Source organism: Mauremys reevesii, linkage group 7, assembly GCF_016161935.1.
Source record: "Mauremys reevesii isolate NIE-2019 linkage group 7, ASM1616193v1, whole genome shotgun sequence".
Lineage (NCBI taxonomy): Eukaryota > Metazoa > Chordata > Testudines > Geoemydidae > Mauremys > Mauremys reevesii.
Window position 1 is genome coordinate 33532516 of NC_052629.1, and position 27730 is coordinate 33560245.

The 27730-nt window shown below is 44.2% G+C and overlaps 2 protein-coding genes across 4 annotated transcripts in view; one reads left to right on the forward strand and one right to left on the reverse strand.

Annotated features, from left to right (window-relative positions):
- The window catches only part of ACTA2 (actin alpha 2, smooth muscle), a 59171-nt gene that overhangs the window by 759 nt on the left and 30682 nt on the right, over nucleotides 1–27730 (forward strand). The window contains exon 1 of one of the 2 annotated variants that reach the window (XM_039480871.1): nucleotides 19068–19085. The exons of the other annotated variant lie outside the window; for it this stretch is intronic. The gene's annotated coding sequence lies outside the window, so the exon portion shown is untranslated. Of the gene's footprint in view, nucleotides 1–19067; nucleotides 19086–27730 lie in introns of those variants that run through there. 2 annotated transcript variants of the gene reach the window in all.
- FAS (Fas cell surface death receptor) lies at nucleotides 147–19150 on the reverse strand. 2 transcript variants are annotated; one of them, XM_039480874.1, is made up of 10 exons: nucleotides 19004–19145; nucleotides 12632–12912; nucleotides 11137–11299; nucleotides 10097–10228; nucleotides 6838–6949; nucleotides 4716–4774; nucleotides 4094–4171; nucleotides 3867–3940; nucleotides 2509–2533; nucleotides 147–1064 (listed from the first exon to the last, which is right to left on the reverse strand). In XM_039480874.1, the coding sequence occupies exons 3-10, from the start codon at nucleotides 11240–11242 to the stop codon at nucleotides 724–726; spliced, it is 927 nt and encodes a 308-aa protein (XP_039336808.1). In that variant the 5' UTR covers nucleotides 11243–11299; nucleotides 12632–12912; nucleotides 19004–19145; the 3' UTR covers nucleotides 147–723. The 2 variants fall into 2 exon arrangements, with proteins under 2 accessions (XP_039336808.1, XP_039336807.1); XM_039480873.1 differs by lacking the exon at nucleotides 12632–12912 and having other exon boundaries at nucleotides 19004–19150.

The window sequence follows — 27730 nt, forward strand, 5'->3', positions numbered from 1 at the left end:
ATCATGATTATTGTAGAAGGCTATAAGCTGCACCCACACATCTGAGGTTAGTTTGCGGCCCTTCATGAAATATGTACATGTCCATATGCTTTCACAACTGAAAGTACCATTCAAAGTAAACTATAAAAACAAATATATTCATCTTGCAACTGAATAGCCCCACTGACTTTAAATGGGATTTCTCATGTGAGTAAATCTTTAACATGTTTACAGATTACATTAAAGTTAGTCTTTAAATTTAAAAGAAGAATTGAAATCCTTTTTTCCCTAAGTGTGTTTGCTGAAAATATTGTAAACATAACACCAGAGTTTTCATTCTTTTACATAAGGAAAATAGCTATAAACCATAATTTCAGCATAACTAAACACAAATATCATCATTGTCTGGGACCATAAATCCTTAGCTAAAGCTTCAATCCAAAATGTCGGCTGACTTTTTTTGTGTGACACAGAAGCATTGTGAGTCCTCTGCATGAACTCCTATATAGTTGCTTTTTTAGTGACTGCTTCCCAGAGTCTCTGTTCCCAGTACTATACAAAGTATAGGAAAATCTCAATCTTTGAAGTGCACATCGATGTATTTCCAGAAGTTAGCCATGCTGTCTGTGCTTGTTCAGTTGCCTCTTCTTTAATCAGGTAGAAATGCTGAAGGGAACGGTCTTTGAAAACTTTATTTACAATATAAAAATAATACTTACCAGTTTAGAAATATTTTTCCGCTGACTACACAGTATGTTCATCAGAAAGGGCACTGACTTTTGATCTTCCGTTTTCCTGACTGCTGGAAGTGACCACATTCAGTTTTTTCTCAATTTTATCAGCAACAGTACGCATACTAAATTTTCTCAGGCTAATGATCAAATTTCCGTAAGCCCCCTTCATTCCATGATGTTGATACCAGATATGGAACAATTTGATTTTCTGCTCAGTTGAATCATTTAAATGGTCCTGGATTGTCTGCTCTATGGCAGGTTCTGGGATTTCATGCTTCCGAACAAAATTCTTGACTTGTGGTAGTGTCATCTCCTCCACAATAGCAGGAATGTGGGTGCTCAGGTCTATATCTGACAATACAAATAACATTTGAAAACACAAACTCATGGCAATAGTATTTTACTGATCTTTCTCATGTTTTAAATAGATTACACTTTTCCTGTTCAAAACAGATGAGGTTTCAAGCCAAACGAGAGAGCAAGAGACAGTCTTTTACAGGGAAATTCATAGTAGGAATCAATTATCAGAGGGGTAGCCGTGTTAGTCTGGATCTGTAAAAGCAGCAAAGAGTCCTGTGGCACCTTACAGACTAACAGAGGTATTGGAGCATGAGCTTTCATGGGTGAATACCCACTTCGTCAGATGCATAGTAGGAATGGGTCGACATGCTACACTTTTCCTTATGTTAGAAAATTCAAATGTTCAGGTATGAACCCATATCCCCTTCCTGTGACTTCAAATAAGCCCTCAGATCTTTCTATAGGACCCTTTCTTCTTCCCCTCCCCCCATCACCAAATGTATGAAGGGCATGTTAAGCAGGCAAGCGTCTCTGGCATCCTCTTAGCTAGGCCCTGAACCTCTCCGTGATGCTACTTCCATTGCTTGACTCATGCACTTGACAGTTCAGGGTCTAGAAGCCTATCTTCTGGGCTTTGCGTAGGACTACATTTCAATACCACATTCTGTAATACAGGGTGAATGCCTTTGGCTTTGGAAGCTGCAGCGTCCAGGAGATTAGAATATATGAATACCTGAGATCCGGCAACAAGCTTGCCAGTGGATCTACTGAACCAGTAGTGGGTTTCCTAGTTAGAGAGTCCTGTGGGACAAAGTCTTCAAAAAATTGCATATACTCACAGTTTTTTAACAAGCAGGAAAACAGTTGGGTGCTTATCCAAGCAGAAACATTTTGGGTTTTTCAATAACTAATTCCTGCTAACATGTATCATGTAACAGGGTCTGCAGCCCTTACCGAGGCAAAACTTTCTTTGATTTAAAAACAATGCGAGTTGTCTTAGGCCTGGTCTACACTGGGGGGGGGGGGGGTGTCGAACTAAGGTACGCAAGTTCAGCTACGCGAATAGCGTAGCTGAACTCGAACTACCTTAGTTCGAACTACTCACCCGTCCAGACGCCGCGGGATCGAAGTCCGCGGCTCCCCCATCGACTCCGCCACCGCCGTTCGCGGTGGTGGAGTTCCGGAGTCGACGGGAGCGCGTTCGGAGTTCGAACTATCGCGTCTAGATTAGACGCGATAGTTCGAACTCCGAGAAGTCGAACTCTACGTGTTGACCTGGCAGGTAAGTATAGACCTACCCTTAGTCAGGACTGCAGGGTTGTTTCCATAACAAACATTTATTTAATAAGGAGAGTTACAAATCAGTGAGGAGTGACAGCTCTTCAAAACAGAGACTGACCTGGCATTAAACTGAACAAAACATATATTTTTGCATATGGTTTCTAAACCATATTTCTCACCATTACTACAGAGAAAGTAAAATGTTATTTCATACCTGGGTACAGGAGATGCTCCATTTCCTGGAAACAGATAAAGAAAAAAGTGTAAAGGAGGCCCTGCAGATTGTAGAGTCTCTGCCCTTCCCCCCAGTTTTTCTTGATTGTTAATTTTTGTTTTTTGTTTTCTCACTTATTCCCATCTTCCCTTCTTCTTTCAGTGGCACAGTCCCTTTTGTACCTTATTGAGGGGTGGAGTTGGGCTCCCACTACCAAATTTTTTTTAAACACCAAATTATGCAAAATGCTAAATTTCATGAAATTTGGAGTTTTCTCCCAGCTGTATCCATGACCCCTCTCTTTAGTAGCCAGGCCATGTTTAGAATACAGTGCATTAGCCAATTTTAAACTGAATAATAGAAATGAAGGTGGTCTCTATTTGGGTCACGGACTAGTACAAGAACTTTAGGATCTTAGCTATTCAGAATGCTTAAGCAATGTATGGAACATTCTTTAGGAGAGAAATGATCCTTTGTCTAAGTGAGGAGCTCTGTACTAGGCTGGAGAGAGATGCTGCTGCAAGGAGGGAGCTTCCCCCAGCTCCACACCCTTCCTGTCTACAGCCCACAGACAAGCATTGAGGGGAGGGGAGGGGAGGAGACAGAAATGATGCTCAACCCCTCCTCCTCCAGCAAACTTTGGGCCACTTTTTGCATGTTTCTGTAATGATCTGACCCTAATGAGTCAGGCCAGCAAATATGTTACATTTCCCCCCCAGGGTCCTCTTAGAAAACTCTTCTGACCCCCACTCTCACTCTGCTTCCTCATGGTCCCCTCCGTGTTGCAACTGTCCTTTGGCCATAGAAAACTGGATGAACTGAGCCCCTCAGTGCTGCTCACAGATAGGCTGAGAGAATAGAGAGGGTCACAGCAGAATGACACAATGTCCTCTCTTATCCTCAGCTGCTGGGCACTCACTGCTAGAACCCTTCCATTCTAAGGAACAATGCATGTTTAAACATGGGACTATTTAGGGGATAAAATCAGAGAGAGAGTGGAACAATCCGAATAAAATCCCTGACTTCCTTCTTAGCTTGTGTGTGTAGCTGGGACAGGAGGGTTTGAAAACTTCCTCTTGTTCTCCATATATACATTGTACTATAAAAAACACTCTCTTTTTCAGAACTGCTTGTAGGAAGCATATGGACAAATCCTGTTATTTGCTTGGCAAAAATAGTCTGGAACTCTCCCGCAAGTGTCTTTCTCTCTGTGGTGAAGTTCACTTCCTTCACATAAAGCCAGAGGGTAAAGGGAGGACAGACCGCCACAATTTACACATCCCCAATGTGGATTTAAGTAGTGCAGAGGACCCCATGTACCAAGCTGAATTTCAGCCATGCTAAGCAATGATACTTACAGGGGTGGGTGGTTTGTGCACAACAGGATGCCGCATCTGATTGTTCAAATCAAAATCCTTCCGTTTCTTCTTGTCTGAAACAAACCATGCCAAAGAATTTAAAAAACCAGCACAGAGTATGTATCAGTGCTAAAATGGAGCACCTAAAAGAGGAGAATTACAATTAATTAAGAAGTAGAGTAGTCAATTCAGTATACAGTATAGATGAAGAAAAGAGACTAACTTACAACAGTATGCTGCTACGGCTAGTGATGCGATAGCGATTACGATTCCAACCACTACTACATAGATCCACCAGACGTTTCCTGATAATTTAGAGCATTGTAAAATTTACATAAAAGCAAAGCACAGAAAAACAGTGCAATACAACAACAACATGTGGAACCTTTCACAGGATTATAAAGGCCAGACTGTGGAAGGCCCTTGTATAGATGTGTGCGGTATGAGGAGACGACCAGTGAGGTGCAAGGAGTCTTCCCTCTCTGCTCCTTGCATCCCTGTGCCAGGGCAAGACACACAAATTATTCCTGTTCTCTCCTGCCAACAGAGACTGCTCCCCGTTACTGTTCCCTATGGTACAAGTCACTCTACAAGGGGCAACCCCGCCACACCAGCCAGCAGAACTGACCAGTCATGGACTGAAGGCCATATTTCACCCTTGTGCAGCCCTGTGTGTGCTCTCCCTGCATATCAGGTGTCCCTAGGAAGCATTTTATATGGTGGTGCAGCGCCACACTACCTCAACCTGGGGCTTAACACACGCAATCTGGCCTACACTGCATAGCTGATTCCACAGTATCCAACTGACTCTGCCAGTGGAGGTACCAAGATTAAGTAATTCACTCTCACTTTTGCATACGGTATCTGTGGTCGGGGTGCATTCTTTTTCAATTGCGCCATTTTCGCACCTAGAGAAAATATGAAAAATATGTATGTATTTAATAGTAATTTAATGATAGAAAAACACAATCTGTCATGAAAAGAAGGCAAAGTTATCCATGCCCCCCACCCTGTTACCTGTTGGCTTTTAATATAGTAAGAAAGTGGAATTTTGAATTTAGTAGGGAGGAAGAAGTGTCTCTCTAGTCCTCCAAGGTTATATTTAGTCTCTAGGGATTCTTGTCCAGTTTCCTGTCAGTTGTGAGTCATAATGTAAATGATGTTAATACCACTATTTACAGAGTGAATCCACACAGCCTTGTGAGCAGCTCAGGGTGCTGTACACCATGATAAAACCCAATGAAACACAACAGTAACATAAAAGATCCGCAGGATAAAACAAAGGAGGGAGCCTAATAGAGAAAAAGGAAGTGAAGAGAGAGGCAATAAAGAAAGGACCAACAGCGCTCCTTCTCAAATAACCCAAACACCTTTGGAATAAAAGTTTTTACTTGCTTTTTAAACGTAAGGAGAGATTAGGGCAGAGATGATTTTGGGGAGGCAGAAACAGTTCCACCCATTACAGTGCCCAATAACAAAAGCACAATTGCTTACATCCACTAATAGCTGAGGGGGGAGGGCACCCTTTGATAGAACTGAAAAGCATGCTGGTTTTATTCACAACAGAGCTGGTAATCAAACACCCATGCAGCAGGAAACAGAGGGTATGCCTACAAATTAGACACCTGTGACTGGCCTGTGCCAGCTGACTCGGGCTAAAATAATCTGTCTAAGAGGTTATTGAACTGTGGTGTAGACAGTAGAGCTGAAGCCTGGGTCTAGAACCCCGAAAGATGAGAGGATCCCAGAAACGGAGCTGCAGCCTGAGCCCAAACTTCTACCTGAGCAATCAAACCTCTTTAGCATCTTAGCCTGAATCAGCTGGCACAGGCCAGCTGTGGGTGTCTAATTTCAGTGTAGACATACAGAGATTTGCCTGTTGCACCAGGGCTACATGACTGTTTATGAACAGGAAACAAACACATCCTCAATCTGCCAAGGCCCCAGTGTGGGATGCAGTCAGTGTGTGACAAAGACCCAAAATCAGAGATTTAAAAAACTCATACCAGAAAACTAAAATGCTGAGGGATTCTTTCCTTCAGCCAAAATTGATCTAAAATCTCAGTTTCATAATTTTAGATTTCTGATGAAAATTAATTTGTGCAGTAAATGAAGGAATACCAAATCTGTATGCACTATACTTGCTTTGTGACTAAAACGAGATGTATGCAGTGTTGTTGTAGCTGTGTTGGTCCCAGAATATTCGGTAGACAAGAAGGGTTACGCAATATCCTTTATTGGACAAATATATTACCTCACCCATCTTGTTTCTCTAAAATGAGTGATGTCACTTCCTGGGAGGGAGATTAGAGAGGTATGGGTCCAAGGGAATTTGGCAGAAGATCCTATAAAAGGCACCTGCTGCTTTCCCTGAAGTTCTCTTCCTCTACAGACTGTCACCCTCTGGTATTGCCAGACCTTCCAACTCTACTTCCTCCCCCATCCAATCCATCATTCTGTAACCTCCTGACATGGAATAATCTTCTGTCCACCCCAACAGAGCACACGAAGACAAAGCTCAAAAAAACTTGAAGTGGGAATTATTAAAAGTGACCTCTAAATGTGTGTGTAGATTTGTGCATTCAAATGCATATTTGGACACAATGGTGGTAACTGTCCATGCAAATGGGAATCTATAAAATGTTAGGCCTTGTCCAGACTAGGGAAAAAAGTGCTTTTTCCCTCTAAATGAATGAGTTCAATAGAACTAGCTTCATTCAACTGAAAACCTCATTAGGCTATAACTTGACCACTAAAATGGAGCTAACAGGTGTTTAAGCGTGACTACATTGATGTGGGATTTTCAATTGAGTTAAGTGAGCTAAATTGATTGAAAAACTAGTATCTTTCTTTCCTAATCTAAACAATGCCTTAGAGGCCACATTGATATTGAAAAACTGGCTGAGTCTGGCTAATTCACATTAAATAACAAACCATTTGAATAGTTAAATAATAAAGACCTCAAACTTACTTGCTGCATGGGTTGCAATGATGACATGGGTCAGAAGAATTGCAAAAGTAGTGTTGTTTACACCTGCATTGTGTGTTCTGAGTGACGGTACAATGTTCTGCAACTTCCAAATCTAAAATAAATCCCAAGAGTTTTCTTCAATTCGAAGGTGGTGGTACTCTAACTATTTTAGTGCACCATTAGCAAATGCTATGCTCAGACCTAGTGCTGTTGCTCTACTGCTGTATGCATCAATGTGAGCTGGTCACAATAGCAAGCATCACCATATTGTTTTCTACATGCTCCTTCTGATTGTGTGATACTGGGCAGAGGAGGGAAGGAAGGAGTCCTCCGCAATCAAACGCTGCAAAAAAGAGCTGACAATAAGCACTTGCTTTGCTGGAAGGGGACTAGTACATAACATTACAAAATACTGGCAGTGTTTTTCTCATTCATCATTCTATGATACTTTATATAATTAATGGTCTGGTCTCCTGCATATTCAGTTGCCACTTCTGTAATGGTTTCCTGTGCATCTCCTGCATCATCTGCTGGCATCATCCCCGGTGCAGTTCCCTGATGTCCATCTATTTATTTGGACTGGACATTGGGTAAAACAGACAAGTTGGGCATTGCCGGGTCACTCTGTTTGGCCTGGTTTGAACTAGTTTAGTTTTCTTCTAGTAAGATCTTGCTATTTAAAGTCAGATTTTATCCATCATTGGCTAGTAAGATTGACCTGACTGCAGGATCATGAGATACCCATACAGTACCTGTAACACACCTAGGTCTGAAGGTAACTTTTAAAAAATATTTTCTTCAGCTGACAACAGTTTGAGTCCCAGGTGAGGCAGGCACTCAAATAGTGAGTGGGGACATTTGTCAGTACCTCAAGAGCTATTAGAGGAAAGGACATGCTGCTGGAACTGAACCCCAGCCCCCACCTAAAAATGCCAATTTCAACAGCCACCAAGGGTTGTGATGTGGCTGCAAGAGAAGGCTCCTTGTGCCCCCTCCCACACACTTGCACAGCCAGAGGGCCAGACACAATCAAGCACAAAACCCTGTAGGATGCTCAGGGTCCTGAGCCTCTAATAACTTTAAAATGAAGTTTAAATTCATTTAAAATTAATACAACAATTCCTTATTGGAAACTTTTTGTAAGCTAAGGATTTTCAACTCTTTGATGTGACTTGTGGCCCTGCTCTCAGCCACCTGCAAACGGGTTTCCTCAAATGCCTCTTATAATACTATGCACAATTTTCTGCTACGTCTTGCTTATGCAGCACTTCTGAGTTTCCGGAGAAGCAGCTGCAAACCTGCTTCAGTGAGGACTAGAGTGGGAGCAGGTTTATGTTCTCCCAGATAGTTGCTTTGTGTCATGGGTGTGTGTGTGTGTCCATTGTAAAACACTCAACACTGTGTCTGGGAAAATCAAGTTGCATCTCACTTTGTCTAGTGTGTGTGGGGTTTTTTTTATCATAAGGAACGATTCAAGGTAACTTCTGTAAGCAAGGTATTAAATAGAAACATTGGTTTTCGTGTACCTTTTGTTAACACCCTAAATGTTTGAATATATCTAAAATGTTTTCACTGTGGACCAGATTGTGAGCCAAGATAAATGTTAAGACAAGGAACTCCAGGGGCATAAGGTGAGTGTGACCGACTGCACCCCTGTATTCTGACCCTACACATTATTGTAATAATCTTTGTACAAAATATGGCTTGTGAAGTATCATCATTTGAAAACTAATAACTCACTAGTCAATCATATCGTAGTGAATGCACGAAATGACATTATACGTACAGTTATGAACATAAGATGAAGTTACAACTGAAATGTGTTTACCAGACAAGTTTAGGGAGTGGGTAACCAGTTTCCAAAAGACAAGCTGATGCCTCTAACCAAGTGTCATCAAAGTTGACTGGCCATCACCTGTCAAGTGGCCATACTTTGGCCACAAGGTGAGTGGCAGGAACAGATTGATTCACATTTTAACAAACAACATGGAACCTCTTTCACCACGAGACCCCATGTTGCTGGAAACATTTGGTAAGAACCTTGAACCAAGCCTAGTTTGTTAACTTTTAGTTACTAGAAAGCATTATCTTTATTTATCTTGTAGCCATTTCTGACTTTAATGTCTTATACTTGTATTCACTTAAGAACCCATCTCTTTGTAGTTAAGTAAACTTGTTTTATTCTTTAATCAAAATTAATCCAGTGTTGTGTTTAAACTGAATTGTTTGGTGACGCCAATTAAAGTAGCAAACTATTGTAACAGTTTTCAAGTATGTAAAAGATTGTTACAAGGAGGAGGGAGAAAAATTGTTTTTCTTAACCTCTGAGGATAGAACAAGAAGCAATGGACTTAAATTGCAGCAAGGGAGGTTTAGGTTGAACATTAGGAAAAACTTCCTGTCAGGGTGGTTAAGCACTGGAATAAATTGCCTAGGGAGATTGTGGAATCTCCCATCATTGGAAATTTTTAAGAGCAGGTTAGACGAACACCTGTCAGGGATGGTCTAGAAGATAATACTTAGTCCTGCCATGAGTGCAGGGGACTGGACTAGATGACCTCTCAAGGTCCTTTCCAGTCCTATGATTTTACCCCTTACCTGAACTGTCCAGGAGAGGGCTGGACAGAGTAGAACACACATTTTTGGGGGGAAATGTGGGACTGGGAATGTGTTGGACCATCCTGCAAGTGGTAACCAAGGCAAGTGGGAGTTGGAGTTTGACTGGAGTGTTGCTGGCAGGCTGCAGCTATACACAGATATTCAGGATGTGACCTGCACACTGTTTGTGAGGGGCCCAGGATGGGAGCTACAGCACCACAGCATTGTGAGGCACCCAACGTTGCAAGGCAGGTGGCGACACAACCCCTCACTAGTCAGGCTTGTACCCCAGAATGTCATAGTGAACTACCCATATCACATGTTACACTGTGGGTGAAAGAGCCAACTTGAGGGACTTCTACTTGCCCTCCAACACAGGTGGGTGGGGAGTGGACAGAGCCTTAACTCTGTTCCCTCTCAAAGTGCCAACCAATGCACCTGAACAACTGCTCAGGAAAAGCACTGTCATGGCATACTCCCTGCCCCCTGCAGAGACAATTGGGTCCCTGGATCCCCTTTTAACTCGGTCACAATTTCCTCCCTGGTCTATTCCTGGGATATCATAACTATATGCTACCCCTTACTCAAAGCTTGTGGTAACTTCCCAGTCTTGTCCTATGGAAAGTTTTTTGTTGCTTGAGTTGCCATTTTACAGACATACCAAGTTCAGAGTCACATGGTTTGCACCTCAGACACTCATCGAGGGAATTGTAATGATTCATGAATGATCCTTCTGTGCATCGTTCACAAGTTGTGTTTTTGTCCTTTGTGCAATCAGCACTTTTAACTGAACCTGTAAAAAAAAATGCAAAAAGAAAAATGAAAGTTGTAGTATCTGTACTCAGAAGTTGTCAACTGGAAGATCTGCTTCAGATTTTCTATTTCTCTTCATCTCTTAAACTTTCTAATTTATGAATAATGACAGGATTAACATTTTCTAAACGCTACGGATAAATTATACGGGTTTCTAGCCATACATGTCTTTTGGTAATATAGCATATGTAGGGTTGGATTTAAAATTTTAATTATTAAAAACAAGAAGGAAAATGTACTAAACAAATGATCTGTTCAATGAAAATACCTATTCATAGGTATAAATGGGGAGTTGTGTGGGCAAACGAGCATGAATGCATTTTTTTACCTCCTTCAAAATTGTGCATGTAAATATCCCAGTGCTTTTCTATGAATCCAAGTAGCTTACATGGACTTGTCTGAAATCCATGGGAAGTTTATAGGCATGAATTTAGTAAATATTTGTGTGTGTTCTATGATTCTGCATTCTAGCTAGGCTTGGAACAGGTCATGTGAAAGTACTCGCATAGCATGGAATAATCATATACATCTTTAGGGAAAAAGCTTCAATACAAGAAGGTTAGAGTCCAATCCACAGAATACAGTTTTCAGTGCCCAAGGGATTTCTGAATGAAAATATGAAGCCAATGTAGTCCTGTCACTTGGGGGCCAGAGGAAGGCCCTATAACACTGTGTCCCAGTAGAAGCTACAGCATGTAGAGCAGGGGTAGTCAATTATTTTTATTTTCAGGGTCCATTCAAAAATGTCTGGAGGTCCAGATTTGGCCCACAGTCCACCTATTGACTCCCTCTGACGTAGAGTATTTATCAAGCAGTATGCAGTTCTGCCTGTGGACATTTCCACTCACCTCTTTATTTTTCAATAAATTATTTTAAAATGATACCTACCAGGTGGGCACTGCTTACAACACATATTTTCTGCAGCATATTCTCCCTCTTTACATTTAAGTTCCCTTTTAGAAATATTCCTCTTTATAGACAGTTTATCATACATAGTGTGTGCAGCAGGTACATCACTGTCACAGTGTAATCCAATAGTCCAACCAAACACCTAGAAGAGAACAGGAAAATTATAAGTGTGGGAAAATTGCTCAAACTCTTCCTCTTACCCTGTCCTCCTGCTATTTGTAGAGTGGGCCACAGTAACACTAAACCCTGAGAGAGGAGTGGATGAAGGTGTGTGAGCAGTACCCCACAGCAAGGGTTGGAGGAGAGGTGGGGAGGGAAAGGGGGGAAACAATGTCTCACTGTGTGTTCCATATCTCAGGGGGTCACCCTACGCAAAGATGCCGTAGTGACAGCATCACTGCCTCCTTCCAGGCCTGTGAGGAGATTGGCTCTGGGAGCCAAAAGTGCTCTGAGCACTGTAAGAGCACTGCAGGGTGTGTGTGTGGGGGGGGTGTCCATGTCCCCCAGCGCTTGCAGCAGCTCTGACTGACTGCTTTGCTAGGACCTACAGAAGGGTCTGGAAACCCACAGTCCCTGGGGAAACCTGTAGGTAAGCAGGTCTGACATTGTGAAGTGGACTATACACAGGCGCAAAGTAGTAAAATGGAGGCAGAATGCCCTTAATCTGTCTACTTGGGCTATCCTGACCACAGGTGCAGCGTACAGGTGTAAACGGGACTACACTGTGAGTAGGCCTGAAGGAAATTATGATGCTGTCCACAAACAGGAGGGCTGTGACTCAGAGGGGTTTCTGAGTCACAATGCATCTCAGAGCAGCTCTTTGGGCATGTAGTCTAGCTATCATTCCTTGCTCAGGGCTGTGCCTAAAGTCACATTCTTGCTCTGGGAAACTGTTCATGTTCCAGAAATATTTATTCTCAGACACACTGGGCCGGATTCTCCTCTCCTTTACTCTTTTATACCAGTAACAGGTGCAGTTCCAGCAATTCAGAGGAGGTAATATTGATTGATACCAATGTGAGAGAGAGGGGAGAATCAGCGCCAGAGTATCAAGTCAGCAGCTGTCATTTTGAAAAGGAGGATACAGTGTGGAACAGAAAGATAAACACAGGGAGAGCGTGCGGTGGAGCAAGAATCAGTGAGCCAAATGTATCGTGTTACTACAAATTCCATCTAGTGCAAGGGACAGAAAGTGAAGGAGCAAATACAAGATGAGCATGAAAAGAAAAAGATGTAAAGAATGGGATAGAATGAGTTATTATAATAACTTTCTAAATGACAGACACGTGCAAAGCAAGTAACTGATAACTATGCAGAAACCACACTAACAAACCCTTCTAGCTTCTACTACGTGCATGCATGAACTCAGAACTCTCCTCAAAACCACCAAAACCGCCCCACCTCTCCCCCTTGTTGACACAATAGGGAAAGACAAACATAATGTATAGTAACGTATATAGAACCAATTTATTACCACAGATAATTCTGTACTTCCTAATACAATAAGTGTGGACTACTTCTCAGGAGCTGTCTTTCAAGTAGCATCACATAGGCACTGCATGCAGAAACTTTATACATTGCCCTACATTTGATAGTATCAGAGGGGTAACCGTGTTAGTCTGGATCTGTAAAAGCAGATAGTCTTCCTTTTTTGCTTCTCATCCCCAAAGTGACATTCTAACTTTTCATTTTTTTTTTCATTCTTTTTCTTTTGATTCTCCTTGGAATTGCCACTCCCACGTGATATGCAGTCCTCTGAAATTAAAATGTAATTACTAATAACAAAAGGAACACTAATGTTAACACAATTTGATGGTATGCTTGGGAAACCACTCATGTCCTCAGTAGTACCCATATCACTCAGTGGCAATAACTGAAGGTACACGCATGCATTAAGGGGATGATAGGTGCTTTTTTATCTGTTTTCATACAAACAGATGTATACAATGTATGTTTTTAGCCTAGAATGACTCATGGGGGCTTGTCTTTGTTCTTTTCCTAATCTAAAACAAATGTCATTTTTTAAACTAAAAATCTAAACATCCAGTAGGACCAAAATAAGTAGGGGCAACTAACTCCAGAAAAACCCTTAAAAACCATAATTTGGGCCAGATGATCAGTTCCAATTCCAATTGATCTGCTCAGGCATTAACCTTCTTTCAGAGCCAAATATACTGGGGAACCCATAGAAATGCGTTCCAATGGCAGGCGCCAGTTGGGGAGTCCTTGGCAGTGTAGCAATTGAGCCAAGCTACCTACAGAGCCACGACAGAGCCATTGAGGGCCTAGTGGCTCCTCCAGGATCCATGTGATTTGTGGACAATACCTCAGGTCTCTTACACAGGGGGAACACTTCCCACCGGTGGAAGACTTCAGAGGAAAAGCAATGTAGCGGCATAATGATCTAACCCTGCCATAGTCATAATACATACAATATTTGTATGTGAGACCCAGATAGTGGATTGGCAATTGCTTAAATAGTAAGTTTAAAAGGAATCCTCTGCTTTCTCTAAGTCACCCATTCTCTTCTTTCATTGATTTCCCATCCCCCACATGGGAGCGTGCGCCTGCATTTATTAATTTGGGGCCATAATTTTCACCCATTCAAAACCTCCCATCTGTTCTTGCATCAGTCACACAGCAGCAAGTGCACATAGCTCATTAGGGGCTTTCAAAAAATTTAAAAATGGGGAGAGGAGATTTCCTTGCTTTGGTGTTGGATAGCAAGATGTGGGAAGTTTCGTTTATGTTCTGATGTTTGTCTGCTCTTGGTAGTTCTTTCACTAACGATGACTTTATGAACAGTTTATCCCCCCTTTTGCTATTTCAATGATTTTTTTCTTTTGCAAATTCAAAAGGTTACATTAATCCTAGCAAGATAGAACTATCAAACAGGTGGTCATTTTATATTGTTTGGCCAATGGATCCTTTCCTTGCACTCTTTTAGATGAACCAGACTTCTTACTATAGCAGTTGCTCTCTAGTCCAGACATGCCAAACCCATGGAAAAAATGCAGAAATTGGGCTTGTTTTTGGCTTAATTGGCTTGTGAATTGCTTGTTGGCTAGTTTTGGGCTTGTTGCTTCTGTTTTTTGATCAGCTCCCAGCAAACAGGGGCAAGGAGGGGACAGAGTCAGGGGTGCACAGTGGGCCCACCACAGTCCCAGACTGCACGACGGGGGGATCCAGTCACATAGAGTGTTGGGGTTCTTAGCGATTGGCTTGGTTTGGCCTTGTTTTTAAATGGGATTAGCTTAATTTTTGGCTTATTGTGAAAGTCAGAATGCTTATTTACCGTGTGAAAGTTGGCAATTGTGCTCTGGTCCAGTTTCCAGTAGCACATTTTTCTCTTTCCACTCCCTCCTCTTTTTGCTCTATTTCACCTATCCTTTTCTTTTTTCACACTAAGATGAAATGTACAGTTATCAGTGAACTGCACTGAAGCAATCACTCAAAGTGACAGTTCCTCATGTCCCAAAGTTTTCAGCGCACTTGAGACATGAGAACCAGTGGGCCAGAAATAGGAATTGAGTTTAATTTTGCGAAGTCAACAGAGTTACAATTGTGTAAAACCCCTAGAATTTGTGTATCTTTGGTGCTGAGGTTAATAGGATCTGGGTCTGTTCAGTGCCTCTGGAAATCAGACTCATAGGGGTCTAAACCCCAGTTTCCCCCAAACAAGATCAAATTTGAAAATGTTGGCATTAATGTCTTGTCTCAGTTTCCCCACCTGTACAGTGGGGGTAATAACACATCCTTGTACTGTATCACACGAATGTTCTGTGGATTTTTTGGAGTTCTTTCTCAGTGCACATTTATTAATGATCACTGTCTATTGTTAAGACTTGCAGCAACACTAACAGCTTCTATCTCATTGTTGCTACTCTGTGGCCGGATGTCAAAATGGAAGATTCAAGGGAAGCTTATGATCTGTTTTTTTTCTTGTATACAATATATTGCAGTTCACTCTTCAGTGTTTCCTGGTTGTTCAGTGTCTTGCATCAAAGTAGAAGAAAACAGAAATTCATCTTAGCAGTAGAATAGGTAAACATTGTGCAAATACAGACCCAGTTATGCAAACACTTATGACAAGATTCACTTTACACGTGAGTCATCCAGTCGACTTGAATCTGACTATTTATGTGCATTCATTTTAAGCACATGTACAAATCTTTGCACTATTAGAGTCATAAGGAGTATCATGGGTCGAACAAACACTTTAGTGTGAGGGCCTTAACTTCTAAGAGGTCTTTTCTAAATTCTCAGAAATTGGCCGCTTATTATATACACAACCTTACTATATGAACTAGAAAATTATTGGCTAGTATTAGTTTGCTGTTTTCAAGGTACCCAAATCTGTTCCTATTAAATTTAGTTTTATATAGGTTCTGGTACCACACTCATCATTGCGCGAGTGTCCTCCAACTGTTTTTCTCAAATGGTCTGTGTTTTGCTTTTTATATGAGGGCAGGTCTATGATTAATCTTTTGGTAACATAGAAAGAATAGTAAGAGCCTAAGGAGGGTCACCTGATCAAACATCACCTAATGAAATTAATAGACAGCAGAGGAAGTACTTTTTTCATGCAATGCACAGCTAAGTGGTGGAACTCATTGTCATGGGATGTTGTGATAGCTAAAGTATCACTGGATTCACAAAAGGACTGGATAACTTCAAGGAGAATAGGTCCATCAATGGCTATTAGCCAAGATGCTGAGGGACACAGCCCCATACTTGGGGCGACCCTAAACCTTCAACTACCAAAAGATGGGAGCGGAAAATAGGGGTGGATCACTCCATAATTACCCTGTTCTGTATGCTCCCTCGGAAGCTCTGGTACAGGCCACTGGGTAAGATGGACTATGATCTTACGTGTTTAAGGATCTGCTTCTGCAACTGATGTGCCATGAGTGCAAGGGTTTGCTTCTGTGAAATCATCTGCAGGATCAAGGCCTAATAAACCCAACTACTCCCATGTTCTGGTGTAAGTAAATTAACCAACCAGACACATACTGCAGGGCTTTTTTTGTTGTTGTTAAGTGTGGTAAAATCATATGCTAGAAAAATCAGAGAAGAGGGAATAAAAGGTTTGTGGGACAGCTACTTCCTCTCTGGCTAATGGGACTGGGATTTAAACCAGTCTCTGTCAAATGGAAACATCAGCCTACTGTGTATATTAAAGGAAGGAATGATAGGAAGAAGTTTTTTGTTTACACCACTATCAGTTTGACCTAAATTCAGAATATAGATGCATTTCTATTTTTGACTGTGATTATGTCTATGTAAGTGTGATATATTTGGAGTACGTCTCTGCAACTGGTGTGCTGTAGGCGTTTCTCCCCTTTTGACACACACGACCTATACTTCCGCTGTTTGGATGTTAAGCATCCTCTATACCATTTAATTTATATTTTGGTGTTTTGTGGAGTGGAACAGTTGTAAGGCTCCATAATATAAACTGAGTCACATAACTGCAATACCAAAATTAATTTTGCACCCCTCAAGTGATGAATAAAATCTACTGTTAAAATTTTGCTACCAATCATTTCAATACTAGCCTCTGCTCCGCAAACAATCATTCAGTGCCAAACATAACCATGCTGCAGGGAGATCTTATGGTATTGAGTTTCACACATATCTCTGAGAGAGTTGACAGCAGTAACTAAGGGAGGATTCATACAGTTATGGTCCTTAGACAAAATGCTAGAAAACATCAGAAAGAGCAGGGGTTCTCAAACTGAGGGTTGGGACCCTGCAGGGTGTCGCAAGCTTATTCCATGGGGAGTCACAAAGTGTCAGCCTCCACCCCAAACCCTGCCAGCATTTATAATGGTGTTACATATATTTTAAAGTGTTTTTAATTTATCGGGGGGAGGGGGTGTCACACTCAGAGGCTTGCTATCTGAAAGGGGTCACCATTACAAAAGTTTGAGACCCACTGAGAAAGAGTCTTAGGTCCAGTGTATCTCCCTGGAGTGGAAGAAGGGAATGAAAAATCCCAGTCCTGCAAATACTTAAGCACATGATTAACTTTACTACCGTGAGCAGTCTCACTGATTTCAATAGGACTACTCATGATAGCAAAGTCAAGAATGCGTTTGCAGGCTCGGGGCCATAATAAGTAAGTTTTATAAACTGAGAATGTCACATTTTCAGGGCCCAATCCTGCCCCCAACTGATATCAAGAGTAGTTTGTCCATTAATAATTTCATCTCAAGTCTGCAGTTTGCATGGATTACCATTAAAGGATCAGTAATTGCCAACTGCTGGGACAGTTTTCTTATACTAAGAAATAGATGTGATAACGGTGCAGGGACGGTGCAATGATGTTTTGTGCCCTAGGCGAAACTTCCACCTTGCGCCCTCCCCTGTCCCCAAGCCCCTGCCCTGAGGCGCACCCCGCCCCCGCAGCAGCTCCCCACCTCTGCCCTGTGGTGCCCCCCCCCCCCCCGCAGCAGCTCCCCACACCCCACCCTCTGCCCTGAGGCACCCCTCCCCTGCCCCAGCTCACCCCTGCTCCGCCTCCTCCCCGAGCACGCTGTCGCTGCTTCACTTCTCCTGCCTCCCAGGCTTGCAGGGCCAATCAGCTTAGGCGCTGCAAGCCTGGGAGGCGGGAGAAGTGAAGCAGCCACAGTGTGCTCGGGGAGGAGGCGGGGCAGGGGTGAGCTGGGGCGGGGAGTTCCCCTACGTGCTGCCCCCCCTTACGTGCTGCAGGCGGCCCTCCCCACGCCCCCCTGCCCCAGCTCCCTCCACCTAAATGCCAGTGGTGACCGGGGCGACCGAAGATCCGGCCGCCGCGGTCGCTGCCAAAGAAAATGCCGCCCCCCCCCAAATCCTAGTGCCCTAGTTGACCGCCTAGGTCACCTAAATGGTTGCACCAGCCCTGTAACTGTGTCATGTTGGCAAATGTCAATTTTCAAAAATAGAACAACAGCTCTCCAAAATTAGGAATTCACTCGTCAGCCAGCCAAAGGAGAGCCCTATACCAACTCTGCAAAACATTCAGTTTGTCCTCTATTGCATCACGTTCTTTATAACTTAAGTACAAGTGAGGGAGCGAAAGACTTTAGTTTTACTTCATTGCTTCACTCCACAGAAAGACCCAAAGTGACAAACGAGGGAGTTCCCGTTACAGGCTACCTGGAGTCCCCCTTCACTAGTCTTTTTAAAACAGTCCCCAAATCAAACCACTTCTAGGAAAGAATATTTCCGAGCCACGTCTCCTTCACATGGTCTCTGAGTCAATTGGCCCCGATCTTAAGGAAGCAGGAATACTTTCTGTTTAGTGCGGCTGTGTCATGCAGCAGGCAGGACTTTATCTCTACCTGATCTCACTTCTCAGAAACCAGCGTTGTTTATGGTCGAAGTCAAGCGAGGGAGGGATCGAACTTTACCTGCGTTCCCTACGTGGGCAGCCCAGCCGAGCCCCCGGCTCCCGCTCGCTGAGGGCTGGGAGCTGGTTTGTGCCCTGCCTGTGCACCCCAGCAGAGGGAGGGAGGGAAGTGACAAGTCCTGGCCATGGCCCCCCGGCATAGGGTGACCAGATGTTCCGATTTCATAGGGACAGTCCTGATTTGGGGTCTTTTTCTTATATAGGCTCCTATTACCCCCCACCCCCATCCTGATTTTTCACACTTGCTGTCTGCGCCCCTTCCCCAGCACTGACTGAGCGCGACACCGGCGCAAACAGGCGGCGGAGAGTCCCCCTGAGGTTGGCTCCTCAGCCCTGGGGAGACGGACAAGCGCCGCCCGAGCTGCGGGAATCCCGCCCGGCCCCAGCCCCAGCCCCGGCCCCGGCCCCCTCCCCGGACAGCCCGGCGGCGTGGCAGGGCGAGACGGGACTTACGAGGACGAGGCGGAGGAAGAGGAGCGCCGCGCTCATGCTGCCGCCGGCCGGCGCGCTGCCCGGCAAGCCCTCCAAAGCGAAAGTGAGTCGCGGCGCCAGGGAGCTGCCCTCGCCGCCGTCCCCCCGGCTGTGCCTCCCGCACTGGTGCCCAGCGGCAGCACCCGCCCCGCCCCGCGCTGTGCCGGCCAGGGGCAGGCTCCTCCCCCGGGGCTGGCCGCCGCCCGTCCCGCTCCGGTGCCCAGCGCCCGGGGGGCGGGATCCCCGCAAAGGGCGTAGTGTGGGGAGCGCTTGCAGCACCAGGGGACCGTGTGGCCCCGAGAAGCTGCGTGGAGCCGCAGCTGGGACTGGGAGGCTCCTTCTCCCAATAGACACCAAGTGTTGTTGCTACAGTTTGCAAGGTGCAATATGGGCTCACGCCAGCCGCAGCCTCCTGGACAAGCGGCAAAACAATTGTATTGATCTCAGCGTTAGGCGTGAGCACTGGATTCCGCTCCTCCTGCTCCTGGACAGGGCCCGGCTATGGGTGTATCTGGCCATCTTATTTGGGAAAGAGTCCCAGGTGTCTCTTGCCACATGCTTAGGGTTGCCAACCCTCTAGGATTGGCCTGAGGTTTCCCGGAATCCCCATCGATCTCCCCAGGTGGCAGTTGAAAGCAATCTAGGAGATTTTAATAGGATATTTTAAGAAAATGACATTACCTGGGGGAAGGGGGGAGCTCCCGGAATTGCATCAGAGTTGGCACCCCATGCACTTTCAGATGCCTGCGTCCAGAACAGTCTTGCCCTCAGGTGCATCTGAGTGGCAGTTCTGTGGTGACCTATGGGGTGGTAATAAATTGCACTCCTATAGCACCTTTTCTACAATGATCTAGGTGTTTTAAAATGAATCCGTTAAAGCTAACAATACCCCTGTGATGTAGATTTACAGAGGAAGGGCGTTGCAGTGGCTAGGCTGCTACGCTGGGACTTGAAGAGATGGGTCAGTTTTGTTCTCTGCTGCAGACTTCCTGGAAAGTGACTTAAAGCTGGATTATTACACGTAGGCAGATAGCTGCCTAGTGGGATTTTCAAAATGCCTAGGTGTCTAACTCCCATTGCTTTCAGTAGGCATTTTCTAAAATCCCGTGAGGTGCCTATGTATATCTTTAGGTGCCTAAATACCTTTAAAATCTGGATTAAAATCTGTTCTTTCTCTGTCTCAATCCCCATCTGCAAAATGGGGGAATAGTATTTTCTGGCCTTGCAGGGGTGTTATGAGGATAAATAGTATCAGAGGGGTAGCCGTGTTAGTCTGGATCTGTAAAAGCAACAAAGAATCCTGTGGCACCTTATAGACTAACAGACGTTTTGCAGCATGAGCTTTCGTGGGTGAATACCCACTTCTTCGGATGCAAGTGGGACTTGCCCACGAAAGCTCATGCTGCAAAACGTCTGTTAGTTTATAAGGTGCCACAGGATTCTTTGTTGCTTTTACATGAGGATAAATAAATATTTAAAGGTTGTGTGGTGTTCAGATATTATGGTAATAGGAGCTGCAAACGTACCTAAGATAGATAGTATTAAGCCACTTGTTAAAGTTTACACAGCAAATCAGAGATGTATCCAGGAATAACTCTCATGTCTCCCCACTTCAACCACTATATGAGTCTCTCAGCTTGGGGGGTGACTGCCCTGCCTTTGTTTTGTGTGTAGGTGTAGGGGCAAGGGAACCCAGAAGTGAGTGGAAATATGAAAAAGGCTGAGAGACTCACTGCAATAAACAAGGCTGCCTTCCACTGTCTTGCCTGAAGGGGCGCTGACAAGGCCGGTAATGTGACCTGTCATCTGTGGTGTTTCACAGTCTTTCACATTCACATAATGTAACAGTTGTCTCTCATGTGCTTGCCTTCAATGAATCCTTGGTCTTCCAAGCTCTACCTACAGTGTTTGTTGAAGGTAATATAACAGTCTCAATCAGGTATCAGTTGCTGAAATAGTTAACCATGTTTCAATTTATGCCATGATAGTATTGTGTTTTCAAGACTGTGGTCGCATCTGAGCTGGTATTTCCATTTTAAAGCCCATTTTTCAGGGGTTTATGACTCACCCTTGTATTTGCAAGCACAGAAGCAGCTGCGCTTTGAGAAATGTTGCTAAACCAGTTAAGCTATGTTCAGAAACATTAAAAAATAGCTTCTCTTTCAGACATTTTAACCACTTCCGCCTAAAACAAAACTCTTCATCTAGAACTGCTGATGCTTTGAGATGCTCCATCTTTGGGGTAGATATTAATGGCAAACTCCCCTATCTCCCAAAATGAATTGAGATGGCTAAGAAGTATGTGAAATATACACCATAGTTTCAGTTCACAATGGGCCCAAATCCCAAAGTGCTTACTCAGTTCACACTCCGGGCTATTGATTTTAATAGGAGCTAGCCTGAGTAAACACTGAGTACAAATTAAGTGCTAGATTTCCTCACTTGCTGGAGGGGCTCTGCAAGATTACAGAGCTATTGCCAAATTAATCAATCAAGGGAGCAGGGTTCACTTTAAAAACAACACATGCACACCCAAAAAACCCCATCCAATAGAATTGGCCCCTTGATATGCATCATTTTAGCATTAAAAAAAAATCCAGATTCTGTTCTACACCCCTGCATCACCGTAGTCTCTCAGTGCCTTCCAGCAGTGCATTACTAAGTGACATGAGGGAGGGATAGCTCAGTGGTTTGAGCATTGGCCTGCTAAACCCAGCATTGTGAGTTCAATCCTTGAGGGGGCCATCTAGGGCAAAAATCTGTCTGGGGATTGGTCCTGCTTCAAGCAGGGAGTTGGACTAGATGACCTCCTGAGGTCCCTTCCAACCCTACAATTCTATGACTAACTTCTCTCACATGTCAGTTGGTCTTTCTGTCATCATCTCCCCAGGGGAAGAATTGTGCATGCAGTTTAGTGTGTTTTGTTTTGGTAGGTGTAGTGTATACAAACTGGATAGGATCCCTTTTAAATAGCTTGAGACCTCTAGTGGTTCTCACTGGCTTCTAGGTTTCAGAAGCCTCCAGAACCCTGCAGAGCAGCCATTTATTTATGTAGCTAGGCCTTGCATGTGGTCTATAGTTAGTAAACACAGTTGTTATTTAGACCTCACTGTGTGTGTGTAGTTCCTTTAATTACCTTTGTAGTGTAAAGAGCAAAAGACACAACAGTGGGATTTTTTGGAAGGGAGAGAGGAGTATTGTTTTTGTTTTTTAAAAATGATAGTCCATTAACATTTCTAATCTACTCTGGTGAAAGTGTTTGGTTTGTACACTGCTACCGGGACTGTAGCAGCTTCTTTGATTGGAGGGAGTGGCCACCGTGACTCTGAATTTCTTTTCTTCCCCATTCCCCCTCTGTTTAAAGGCTTGTCTACACTTAAAATACTACAGTGGCACAACTATGCCACTGCAGCAATACCATTGCAGCACTTCAGTATAGACACTACCTATGTAGCCCTGTTCTAGCGTTAGCATTTATTTTATTTAGCAGTCATGCAAGAATCCTACAGGCCTTTATCCTGTATGACATTGGCTTCAGCAGTTAGCATGAGGTCTGAGGCCTATGAACTTTGGCACAGATAATGGCCCAATGGTCACCCCTAAGTTTTGGGGAACTGGGAACAGAGTGTTTAAGGGGGAAGTTTGTCCATAACGACACCAGCCAACCACAGGAATATGAGCTAACAGCAACTTTTGGATATTTTAGGATGGGAACTTCTGCAGATGTCTGGCCACAAGAGTACCATGGCTACAAATTGACATATATGATAATAAGTTGAGGTCATTAATATACTAACCAATATGAGAAGGGCACCCTAACATTAATAGGGTGAGGAAATGCAAATAAGGAAGAAAGGAGAAACCACTACTGAATATGCATTAGTGTCACTGTAACATATTATAAAAGTTGTATCCCAGCCTGTGTGCAGGAGGAGGGAAAGATGTAGCCCTTGGGAGATGCCCAGATGACAGCCATTGGCAATAGCGATGAGGAAGATAATGGCTAACATTTCAGGCTGTTCTGTAAGGGGTGGTGTGAGTATATGGATGTTCAGATGTACATTTTGCATTATCTCTCTCCACCTTGCTGTGATAGAGTTTTTGTGACTTTGCTAAGTGTATTAATATAACTATTACAAATACAGATGCGTTCCTAAAATGTGAGTGTTGCAACCATGCACATCAAGGCTACCAACTGAACAATAATTTTAATACAATCCATAGATCAGGCAACACATATGCCGACAGGAGGTGTTCTCCCATCGGGGTAGGTAATCCATCTCCCTGAGAAGTGATATCTAGGTTGATGGAAGAATTCTGCAGTCAACTTAGGGTTGTCTGCACAGGGACTTATGTTCTTATGACTTAGATCATTTTAACAGCGCCACTCAGGGATATGGATTTTTCGCACCCCTGACCGACGTTGTTAAACCAACCTAATTTTCTAGTGTAGACCAGGCCTAATTCTTAATGTGAACCTGGATTGTACTGTTTCAAGTTAGAAAAATGTAACCTCTGGCTTTGACTATACTCTTTTGCCACTAGATGTCCTCATAGCTCTCACCGCAGAATAGTTATAAAACACTGGGAGTTGTGCCTCCCGCTACAGTTAATGCACAGGATCCTGAACTTTTCATCAGGTCATTCAGTCTTTGAAAATGTATGCTGTTACAGTGAACACATCCATTCATAGTTGAATCTTCTCTCCACACTAGTTTGATTCACAGTGGCCTTTATTTTGCACCCCTGATGATGGCCTAATCATCACAAAGTAGACTGGAGAGTCAATAGAAAATCAAAGGAGTAAAACTTCGACTTTAAAACGCATGACTGTAGTGCTCTGCTAATAAGAATCATGATGTTTTAATTTATATTTATGCTTGAGTTGGTGTCAGGGTTTCTCTCTTTTCCCTAAAGGTGATCTGGTACTTGGGAAAATGGTACCCAACAGGCATTATTGCTTCTTGGAGTGACTATTAGTATAGTCTTCTCAAAAACTGCCTCTATAGGGGAAGAGAATCAGGACATGGTGGGATAAATCAAGACTATAAGCCTGTGATCAATAAGAGGGATACAGCATAGAGCCTAGGGCCCCCAAACCATAATGGGTTGTTTTCAACATTTTGAATAGTTTTACCTTTTAGAAGAGAGAGAACCAGATAAAGAAAGAATTAATCTTGGTTATTATAATGCAGTTTTTTTATTTTTTAAAACATACCGAATGTCCGAAAATGCTGTGTTTACTTTTGAGATGCTTTCACATATATATGTGTGTGTGTGTGTGTGTGTGTGTGTCTTTCACCAACAGAAGATGGTCCAATAAAAGATATTACCTCACCCACCTTGTCTCTCTCATATCCTGGAACCAACACAGCTACAACAACACTTCACACAATATTACAGTGACAGTCATTCTGCATTAATATATGCTGTTATTAGATTAAATTGTGCTACACTAACTCACACAAATAGTCCCACTGACTTAAATTAGGCTTTGGCCCAGGGTTCATTTTAGGATTGTTGCACAAAGGAATGATAGTTGTCTTGATGCTAAATTATTAAGACAGGATTGGTATTTTGTACCTGAATAGCAGATTGTAAGAGTCCGGTGTCGGGGCTTGGCCCTCTCAGGAGCGGCCGGGAGCCAGGCCGCCTCACTACACAGCCTAAATCCGCACGTCAGTCTCCAAAGGTCCACGGGCTCAGACCCGCAGGCAGGGGCTGAGCAAAACAAACAGATGCAGTAGTTTAAGCCCCAAGCCCTCAGTCAGGGCGGGGCAATCAACAGCAGTGCTAGGCTCAGACCCTCAGGCAGGGGCTGAGTGCACAGAGTCAGTAGTTTAAGCCCAGGCCCTCAGTCAGGGCGGGGCAGCAAAACAGCAGTTCTAGCTCAGACCCTCAGACAGGGCTGAGCACACCAATAGTTCAGGGCTCAGGTCCTTGGCAGCAGGAGCTGAGCAACAGCAATAATAGTTCAGGGCTCAGGTCCTTAAGCAGGAGCTGAGCAGCAACAACAATAGTTCAGGGCTCAGGTCCTTAAAGCAGGAGCTGAGCAGCAACAACAATAGTTCAGGGCTCAGGTCCTTAAAGCAGGAGCTGAGCAGCAACAATAGGTGAGTCCAGACTTCGGGGTCTGAGCTCTGATGTGAGGGGGAGACTGCCACCCGTGAGGGGGTGGCAGGGGGGGGACACAGGCCCACCCCCTCCACTGTGTCCCAGCCCGGGGCCCTAACAGCGGCAGTTAGTCTGCTGCTGTGTCGGTGGGGTCCTGACCGCAACACACCAACATCGGCTCGAAAACTGCAGTAGCCAGACTGGGGTCAGCTACCCCCGGGCCACTTCCCATCTCCCCCTCCATGGGTACCTGCTCATCGCTGGTGTCTGGAGCGGGGTCCCATACCATGGGCTCCTCGTCGTGCTGAGGGCTGGCTAGGTCGGGCTGCTCCTCAGGACATGGGTCGGGGTTACGCTCGGGCCGCTCCTCGGGATACCGGGCCCGGGGAAGGCTCGGCCAGTCCTCCTCAGGGTACCGGGCTCGGGGAAGGCTCGAGCAGTCCTCCTCGGGGTACCGTGCTCGGGGAAGGCTCGGCCAGTCCGCTTCGGGGTACCGTGCTCGGGGAAGGCTTGGCCAGCCTTCTTCAGGGTACCTGGCTCGGGGCAGGCTCGGTCCAGCAGGAGCTTGGTCAGGAGTGTCTGTCCTCTCCGGCCGCCGGGCTGCAACTGAGCGCTGGACCGGGGCTCTTATACTTCCTGTCCCCCCCATTGACTTCCGGGGGGCGGGGACAGGCGGCAGTGGCTCCGCCCACTGTGGCAGCTGTTCCGGCTCCTCCCTCTCAGGAGCGGCCGGGAGCCAGGCCGCCTCACTACACAGCTGTTAGGTTGAGTGGCTGATAAGAGATGTGGGCTAGAAGCTAGGTTCCTTTTCAAGTTGGAAGAATTAACTAGGTACCTAGCTGGCTTTTACTGCATCTTAATTTTTCTTTATTCATATGCCTTATTCTGTAACTTTATTTTTTACACAAATATTCAATTTTTTTCAAAGTTGCTAATGAGTCAGAATAATGAATGAATCAGACAATCATTACTTCAGTGTGATATGGCTGAGTTCTAACAAATTTTATATTTCCACTTATCCATTTCAGTTTCTAAGTTCGTATTTTTATTTCTAATCATACAGGCAGGAAAATGAATGCAAGCATCTCAATATATCAGATCATCCAGTCACAAAAGATTACAGAGGCCCAAATGTACTTCTTCCTTTGTGAGTGGAGGACAGCTGACATAGAAGTATGTGGGAAGGAAGGTAATGCATGGGTGGAGAGCTGTGGCAATGGCACATGTTCCACCCTTGCCTATGATCACCCTTTGCATGATCACCAAATGGTGGTGGAACCATAAGCTTTGGCTAGTGGACGTGCATCAGATCTGAAGGGGATACATGTGGGGAACATCCATTGTATGCAACATGCTCCCATTAGAAGAAGGCTTAAAGTCTGCAGCAATTTGATGGTCAGGCTGTAGAATTAACTTTATGGAAGACATTGTAATGTACATCCATGGGGGAAGTATTGCCCAAAAGCCAGCCATGCTACCAGAGACAGGATCTTGGAGGACACATGAAAGATAGGTTTTTTGCTTCATGAGTCCAGTCAGGGTCTGAGGGTTGGGACTACATTTAACAACAGATCTCTAGGCCATACAACCCCACAATCCCACCTACTTTCCCTTTTCTGAGGCCACTGTCCTTGGTATCTGTGGGGCTGATATGATTGAGTATTGCAGCAGGAACCTCACCATCCATAGTAAGTAATCTTCCCCCCTGCAGTTTTTTCATTGGAGGGGATGATTGGTCCATAAAGATCAGCTATTTGGAATAGTCCCTGTCATTCTTGAGGGAAGCTAAATTATATGTATGTCCTGTCTATTACAATTCAGCTTGTTACAGCCCTGAGCCCCATATTTTCATTAAACAGAACCAAGTTTGACACGGTCAATGAATTTTTCGCAGCAGAAAAAAAATTCAAACCGACTGAGCATTTTCTTAGACTGGAAGAGTGAACTGGCTGGGTGCCTGGTGACTCTCTCAGCCAATCACTGTAACGTTACCATAAATGTAGATATGTTCCATTTCAGAGTTGACTATCTGGCTTTGTTATTTTAACCATGTGTTATAACACTCTCATGTATGTTCTATCAATGAATGCTGAGTTTTGTACTGATCCCTTCTGAAAGTGTATTATTAAGCAGTCATTTCTCATCTCTAGGTACTCGTTATAAAATGTTACTTTGGTTGCTTGATTAAGGGTACTGTAAATGCAGCTGCTTATTGTAAGCATTGAGATCTCTATAGCTCTTCAGATTTTTAGCAGCATCAGACAGTTTCAATACCTGGCCTGCTGTCCATTTTTAAAGTTTAGCTCCCATCAGTCATTCCCCTGGAGGTCATAGTACTAAGGTTATGCTTTACACATGTAAAGCTTGGTACAAACATGGAACAGCTGTGAAAGCTGCACAGGAAGTGTGATGGGAGTCAAGATCCCATCCAGAGATTGTCAAGGAAAAGTTTAACTCTTTCCCTCCGACTAGAGAAAGCGCACACATGTCTGTATAGGATAGCAAGGCCGAGTCAGTCTGAAGAATTTATTAATCCTCTCCAGCATGTGCCGTGTTGAGTGCGGGTCTGAAGCTGGCAGTGAAACTAGGGAGAAA

Bases quoted from the DNA above. Each gene is read 5' to 3' on its own strand.
- FAS (XM_039480873.1), bottom strand. From the start codon at position 19,039: ATGAGCGCGGCGCTCCTCTTCCTCCGCCTCGTCCTC. The intron at 6,950-10,096 runs GTATGTCTGTAA...GATTTATTTTAG, and splicing joins ACCATGTGACTCTGAACTTG to ATTTGGAAGTTGCAGAACAT. The intron at 3,941-4,093 runs GTAAGTTAGTCT...GGTTTGTTTCAG, and splicing joins AGCCGTAGCAGCATACTGTT to ACAAGAAGAAACGGAAGGAT.